This window comes from Cryptotermes secundus, unplaced genomic scaffold (assembly GCF_002891405.2).
Source record: "Cryptotermes secundus unplaced genomic scaffold, Csec_1.0 scaffold1849, whole genome shotgun sequence".
In the NCBI taxonomy this organism is placed as follows: Eukaryota; Metazoa; Arthropoda; class Insecta; order Blattodea; family Kalotermitidae; genus Cryptotermes; species Cryptotermes secundus.
The window spans coordinates 122,696-131,132 of record NW_019742449.1 but is presented as its reverse complement, the minus strand read 5'-3'; the positions used below and the strand labels follow the sequence as shown (position 1 = coordinate 131,132).

The 8,437-nt window shown below is 33.4% G+C and overlaps 2 protein-coding genes across 2 annotated transcripts in view; one reads left to right on the top strand and one right to left on the bottom strand.

Moving 5' to 3' along the window:
• LOC111873231 overlaps positions 1-8,437 on the top strand; it is a 51,873-nt gene that overhangs the window by 19,741 nt on the left and 23,695 nt on the right. The gene's annotated exons all lie outside the window — the stretch shown is intronic.
• Positions 1-8,437, bottom strand: part of LOC111873232 (gamma-soluble NSF attachment protein) — a 28,876-nt gene that overhangs the window by 12,850 nt on the left and 7,589 nt on the right. The window contains exons 2-4 of the mRNA XM_023867773.2: positions 7,186-7,253; positions 6,764-6,848; positions 3,207-3,224 (exon numbers count right to left, since the gene is read on the bottom strand). Coding sequence (XP_023723541.1) covers positions 3,207-3,224; positions 6,764-6,848; positions 7,186-7,253 — 171 coding nt within the window. The remainder of the gene's footprint in view (positions 1-3,206; positions 3,225-6,763; positions 6,849-7,185; positions 7,254-8,437) is intronic.

Genomic DNA, 8,437 nt, shown 5'->3' with positions numbered 1-8,437 from the left:
ACAAATCTCGTTCACAACATTTTCCAGCTGGTCTGTAGGAACACGAAGACACTTGCTGCAAGAAGACATGGTGAAACTGAATGAATGTGAAATATTTTCTGACCTTTTCCTTCTCAGAGGGTTCTGACAGTAATATAGACCCCCACAAAGTTTACAAGGGTTCTTTACAAACATGCACAAAAACTATCATATATATGTCTTTGGTTGATGAGTGCCAAGAGAGCAAAGAAGGGAAGAGATTGTCAAAGCGTTAAAACACGCCAACGCCAGGGAACGGCTGGCATCGTCCGGGCGTTAAAACATGCCCGCGCCAGTCAAAGAGTTAAGGTCATCATTTGCATGGCATACAATGCAGTGTGGCTGTCTCTGCCCATTCTTTTTTCAGCCTCTGTCAGTTGAAAGTGGTTACTGTTGTTCTTTTTGTGCTGTGGTTGGATGTCAGTCTTTTGGCAGTGACTGTGAAGTAACAAATGGCTATGGCATTGAAAAGAAATAAGTTAACAGTAAGTGAAAAAGTGAAAATTATTCAGGAGATGGAAAAGAGTCTGTCATAAAATGAAACTGTGAAGCGTTCTGTGCTGCCTCCATCATACGTTTACAGACATCCATAAAATTACAAATTATAAAATTTCTCCTATATACAATGGGTACCCTATAATATAGTATACAGAACTGCAATAGTGAGACATACACAAGAAAATACGACACAAAAACTACAAATAGCCACAAAAGAGTGCAGCGACTAGTCATGAGATTGAACTAAACACTGACGTGCATGAAAGGAGCACGGTGAACAAGTGCAGTTCAGTGGTCTCCCCAAAAAGAAAAATCACCTGATGATGACCCATATGAGGCCGAAACATGTCGTAAAAAATAGAAAAATACATGTAAAGCTAGAGACATTTCAGAAATTTTGATAATCACTTTTAATGTATAAAATATACTTTTAGTGTCCTATTGACATTTTAATCATTTTAACATCATAAAGTATTCAAATACATTTTAGTGAGTGACATATTCTTGATTTTTTTTTTATATTGTTGCAGTACTGATGTGTACTCTAATAATAAGGATAATGCCTCAATACAACAGGATGCTAAGATATAATGACTAGTTCTGTGTTTAGAACTAATGCATGCATATATGACATGTTCTATATCTGATGACTATTGATAGCCAGTAAGGATCTATGGAATTAAAATAAAGATACAGATACTGATACAAATAACATAATTCTATGGAAAGTTACAGTTCTTGATGAGGAAAGTTGGCATGGGAGAAAAGTAAACAAGNCGATGGTGTATACTGTACTTCTTTTGGCTTATTTTGGACTTCACCCATCATCCGGTATATAAAAGACAAAAAACCACGACGTTTCGGAGACAGATCCAGTCTCCGAAACGTCGTGGCTTTTTGTCTTTTATATACTGGACGATGGGTGAAGTCCAAAATAAGCCAAAAGAAGTACAGTATACACCATCGTCAGAATCCTTTCGAGTCTATTGAAGTTTTATTTCATTAAATGAACAAGGCTCGATGCCTTTTTGTTGATTTAACTAAGGTTAACAGTCATGTCAGGCTCTGTTTTCCAAAATCCCCATTTACAGTACAAGAAATCTGTCCCCCAGACAAACCTTAAATCAGGGTTTCACTGTATTTAACACTGTCAGTACTGAGACTATACAGCGCCAAAACCTTATTATAATACCAGTAACGAAACTAAACAGAATAACAATCACACTGAACAACAAATAGTTCTTTTATTATTTACTTGAATGCCTGGATTGATTTCTATATTGGAAGTGATGCTTCTTGAGAAGGAACTGGTTTAGAAAAGGTGTACATGCTGTGCTCTGCCATAGCAAGTAGTTCCAAAAAATGACTGGCTCGTGTATGGTATTTGTATGACAGAATTACTGAAATGTTAGGGCAGAGTAGTTTCACTTGCACATATGAATGTGTGTAAGTCAGATGTTAGTAACTCAGGGATTTTCTGTATACATATATTTAATGTGAAGATACAACTATTTACACGGTAACTGACAGGAGTAAAGCATTGCATCCTAATATTTGTATGTTCATCGTAGTATTGTGACCTGCATTTTAGTAAAATTGCAAAAGATTTTCACAGGGTTGTTTGCAAGGCAAGAAAAATCCCTTGTACTGTGGTCAATTATGGCCTATTGTACAAGCCCCAGATGCTAGGTGAGGGTGATTGTGGAGCAATTGGTGGAGTGAAGATTGGCAGGGGAAACCGAAGTATTCGGAGAAAACCTGCCCCAACGCCACTTTGTTCACCACAAATCCCACTTGACCAGACCCATATATGTGTTTAAGTGTGTGCTGATTGAGGGCAACATTATCCACTTCACAAGAAACAGCAATATGCTTTCTGTTATCAGTAATCTCATTATCTTGGATTTCTTAAACATTTATGCTATTTTTTAATCACAGTGAAGCCTGATTTGCATTGAAAATTTTGAATTTATTTTCAATTTAATCACAGTGAAGCCTGATTTACATTGAAAATTTTGAATTTATTTTCAATGCACTGATGTTTCAGATTTGGGGTTTCACTCAGCACTAAGTAACTATGTATAAAAACATTTTTCACCTCTCTTTATTAATTTTAATTACCTATTTTGAACTGTATAACTCATTTGCTTAATCACATTACATAAACCAACTTAACATTCCTGTATAAGAGGGAAAGGAATAACTGAGTACTATCAGTACCACTCATTTTAGCATCCACAATCCAATACACAATATATTACAACAATAAAATCTAATTAAATTTAATTACCCCTTCTTACAGTATTTTAATCAGTCACTAACAAAAAGATGTTCATAACAATTGTTCAGAAACAGACAAATAAAAGAGAAAGGTAGCAACACAAATAACAGTCCTTTTAGATTATAACAGTATCTGATTGTCATTGCATGTGTACAATATTGTTTCCATAATAGGCATCAAAATGAATGTTAAGCTGTGCCTGGGCTAACACAATATGCAGTGTACACAGCTCACACATATCCACAGAGACAATATCAAAGTTGACAACACCGTTAGGCTGACTGCTACTGAATGTCATCATTAGAAACGAGTATTTTTACATCCTGTTAAGACATTCAATGTAATTATCAGAAAGACGTAATCTTTTACACAATGTGTCTTACAGTAAACATGTTACCGTAGTACTTACTTGGCAGCATGAAATAATCTGAATGAATTGTTAAGAATGACATTTGCTTGCATTTAGATATATTAAACTACAAAACAATCATGTTACACCAATATTATATTATGTTGGAATTTTACATTTTTAAGGTGCATTGATAAGCATGAGATTTTCAGTTCTTCAGATGACTGTCATTATATTTCATCGTTTTCAATTAAATAATTAGTGGCAATGGATGGGAATGAACCCAGGTACTTGCTTGAATTTATATGTAGTTGTGAAAGGTTTGCAGGACCTCCCTAGCTACAAGCTCTGGGGGGTGGGGGGTTAACATTTATCACTCAGCATACACCTTTGACAGTGACAAGATTTTTTTATGGAAATAACAAGGGAAAACATAAGTAACAGTTTAAGTAAACGGGAAGCGAGAGGGAATTTAAAAGATAATATGTTTACAATCTTACGCCATAATGTTCAGAGTCTATGGAATAAGCGCATGGAATTGACAGTACTTTTAAATTCTAGCTTGCAGGATGTAAATATACTGTGCTTTACAGAACATTGGTTGGACGAATTCTCACTAACCTTCGTAGAAATAGATAAGTTTAAACTGGTTAGTAAATTTTGTAGAAAGCAAAGTAAGAGTGGTGGATCATGTATATTTGTAAACAAAGAGTTGAACGTAAGGGAAGTCATGTTTTTAAATGAACTGAGTAGTGAAAAAAAAAACTTTGAGATATCAGGTGTGGAAATTGAAAAATTTAAATAGGTATTGATATGTATTTACAGATCGCCTCAAGGTGATGTGAAAATATTTTTGAAGAAACTCGAATCTCTCATTGAGAGAATTCACAAAAACAAGGAAAAAATAATAATCTGTGGTGACTGGAATATAAACCTGCTCCAGGAAAATAAGCAGGTCCAGTCATTGAAAAATTTGTTAGTATCTTATGATTTAATAAATACAGTCTCCAGTCCAGCAAGAGTTACTAGTAGCTCGGAATCACTGTTAGATATGTTGGTGTAAAATAGGCAGTTTAACAAGAATTACATTGAGATTATAAATATGGGATATTTGGATCATTTGGCCCAGATGTTATGGGTATTTATAGACAAAGGTAATGATGAGAGAAAAAAAAAGCTTTAAAAAGAAAGTATACCAAGGACAATATTGCTAAATTTATAACTTTGTTGACTAGTGAATCTTGGGGGGAAATATATGTGCAAAGGTGTGTAAATGAGACACATAAGCAATTTATAAAAAAAAAATCTTAAGACTATTTTAATCACGTATTTCCACTGAAACCAGTAATAAAGAGAAATACTAAGAATAAGAAATGGATATCAAAAGGAATAAAAATATCTTGCCGGAAAATGAGGTTTTTAAACGATTTTAAATGGAGGATAGCTTTGCCAATCGAAATAGTAAGCTATGTCAGTAGTTATCAAAGGATATATAAAAGGGTTATTTCAGAGGCAAAAAAGAGACAAAGTGATAAATGGATAGAAGGGGCATCTAACCCAAATAAAATAATATAGCAGATAATAAATAAAAGAATGGGCAAAGTAGGAAAGGATGACCAGGAGATACTGCTACAAGGATATAACAGGAAAATATCCCACCCCCAGGAGGTGGCTGACACACTGAACTCATATTTTATAGACAAAGTTGAAGAACTCATGGAGAAAAACAAGAGTAAGACCAAAGAAATATCGTTAAAAAAAGTTGTAACAGGAAACCCAAATTCAGTGTATTTTTGGCCAATCTCAAAAGAAGAAATTGTCATAGAAGCATCTAAATTAAAGGGCAAAGCCTCGGTGGGAGCGGATGGAATCCCAGATTTTCTTATAAAAATATGCATCACAAGTATAAAAAACCCACTCAATTTTATATTTAATGAATCCATAAATCAAGGGGTTTTCCCTGATTTATTGAAAATTGCAAAGATCAAGCCAGTTTACAAAAGAGGAAACAAACATCAAGTGAGTAACTATAGACCTATATCAATGTTATCAGTATTCTCAAAGATCTTGGAAAAAATAGTATACAATAGACTGGTGTCCTTTACAGCTAAATTTAAAATATTAACAGAAAAACAATATGGATTCCAAAAAGATAAATCAACAATATCAGCGTGTCAGTCATTTATCGGGAAGATACAAGAAGCTTTGGATAAGAAATTACTACCAGTGCGTATTTTCTTTAATTTAACAATTGAATTAAAAATTTTAAAGGTGACATCTTTGTATATTTTGGAGGTGTTACATTATTTCAAGGAATATAACATTTACACCACAAAAACTCTGACCTACATAAGTATGACACGAGAAAGAAAGAAGACCTTCACGTGCAAAGTTATAATACCTTAACATATGAGAAGGGTGTTACAAATATGGCTATTAAGCTTTATAATAGACTGCCTTTGGAACTAAGAATGGTAAAAGCAGATAGAGAATTCTTACATAGACTCAAAAGATATTTACTGGAACACCCATTGTATAATTTGCATGAGTTCCTCTCAGAAGGACAGTTAAACAAATAAGATTTTGTAAGTTTTGAGGTTTTCACGGTGATGACAATGAAGAAAGTCATCTTCTGGGTTCAGGCACCGTGTATTCTTCGTTTTGGCCGATGTTCCTCCGAAATGTCGGCCAAAACGAAGAATACATGGTGCCTAAACCCAGAAGACGACTTTCTTCAAATAAGATTTTCTTTGATAAATAGATTTAAGTGTAAATAAAATGACTAGNTGTATATGATAGATACATATTTTAGTTATTTTAATGTGTGAACATGGCATGCAATGAACTGGTTTGACGTGGATAAGTAAGCACCTGAAGATGGCATTATTATGCCGAAACATGTAGTGCGAGGGAGAGAAGGAGATAAATGAGTGTATGCACTGCAAGACGGATTAAATAAATCATGGACTTAAATCAGTGCAACAGGACGCTAAAATACAACACAAGACTAGTATTTAGGTGAAGTTTTTAATATGATTCAGCCTATAAAGGGAATGGAAGTCTTAAAAGAGATTGCACTCCAAATTATTTAACTGTTATCTAAATTGAATTTTATCTTTTGTGGATTACTTTGATATGATAGGTTTTAAGTTTAAGAATATGACGGTGGTAATTAAGACATATATAGTAAGATGACCTTGTTTTTTATAATTGAAGGTAGTCGTAAATTTGATTGTACCTAATATATTTTAATTATACCGAGTGTGATTTTAATTGTAATTTAATGTCATGTTACGTGATATATGATGACATTCAATCGATTGGTCAGGCCAATCAGACTGGAAAAGTTGTATATGTATGTGACTTGTTCGAGAGTTACAATTTGTAACTGTGATGAATGTTAAATAAAATTATTATTACTATTATTATATAGCATGTCTGAATTGAATGAATTTAATAAAGTAAACAATATTTTATTCAATTTCCTACACATTATTATCATATATCATGTTATGAGGTTTCAGTCTTCTTTCTGAATGATTTCCCTATGTTGTAGGAGAACCAAGTACTAACACATAAAATACTACATATTATTAAATTATATCTGAAAAGGATACGATCTGTTCTGTCTGTGGCAATCAGCAGCTTTCAACAGACAATCTTTACACTGCTCAAATGACTTGGCATTTCTAAAGCAGGTAGCTGTAACAATTAATAATTCAGTAAATACCCATCTGAAAAGAGACAGCCCATTATAATGGCATGCTACATAACAAGCAGAGAAAAAATTATAATTAAAATACATAGCTGTAACGCAGCAAAAGCTCTCATATGAAACATAATAAAGACTCAGTGATGTATATGCATATATTTGGTCAACTGAGTAGGCTCTATACCTGAAGCTAGAGACAGAGTTCAGTCACCAAAACGTTTTAAATAAAAAGCAGGATGATGGATAATATCCAAAAAGTCAATAATTAAAGTCTCAGCTGCTAACAACACTGTTAAAACAATAAATAAATAACCTACATCACATTACCTGCTTTGCTGTATTCATCTGCTGCAATGTCAAAGTCTGGCCTCCATTTCAATAAAGATGTCTTCAGACTGAAATAGGAAAATATAGCTCAAAATTAAGGGAACTAAGTTGTCAAATTTCTCATCATGGAATTTTCTCTAGCTTCCTGTCACTTCGTCCCTCAAGACTACATGAGCAGACCTCTAAAATTCATTCATTAATTTATTTACAGTTCTACAAAATCCATGGAGGTGTCTGCCTCAGATATAGAACAAGTCAGCAATACAACATAACCTGTGAATATACATACATAATCAGATAGTCATCATCAAAATTTTAAACACTCAATACAACAAGACTACTGTACAATACATTCCATATATCAAAATAATATAAAATTACATACATGATCAAGAGACCACCAAGACTCTTAATATGGTCATATAAGATCTAATTTCTTAATATATAATACACCTATATCACAACAGTAATAGTACCTCTTTCCTGTGTATTTTATTCCATAGTCTGCTGCATCTTAGCAATAGGCAATGGTGTTTATTTAAATATTCATGAGGGATCAATCTTAATTCCAGCAGTAATACTCTTCAACAGTGTAAAAGGATTTGGTGATAAGAAACTTCTTTAACAGCACTTTAAATCCAGGGATGTTGTAAGATAATTGTTTAAGCTCTGGAGGGAGGTGGTTATAGTCTCATATCAGAATACCATCCTACTTTCTGAAATATTGTTAAATTTACCATTGGAAGATGCAAGTCATGATTAAATCTGGTATTACGGGTGTGGACATCAGAGTTTGTTATATAGCAATCTCTATTCTTGACAACCAGCATAAGTAAGGAAGATATATATTGCAATTGAAGTGGCAGTATATGTAACTCCTTAAACAAATTACGGCACGAGTCCACATTACGAGAATTGGTAATAATTCTTATTATTCTTTTCTGCATTTGAAATATGATTTCTGCATGGGCCGAACTCCCCCAGAATATTATACCGTAAGATATTAGTGAATGAACTATGGAGAAATAAACAGTTTTTAGACACTCCAAGGATAAAAGAGGTTTTAATACTCTAATTACATAGGATGCCTTATTTAGTTTGGGTATCATTTGGTCAATATGGGTTTGCCATGACAATTTATGATCAATAATCAAACCTAAAAATTTTGTAACATTGACATTGGTTATTTGTTTTTTCCTACATGGTATATTTGAATCAAGAGCTCTTGTGTTTTTAGTTACAAATTGTAGAA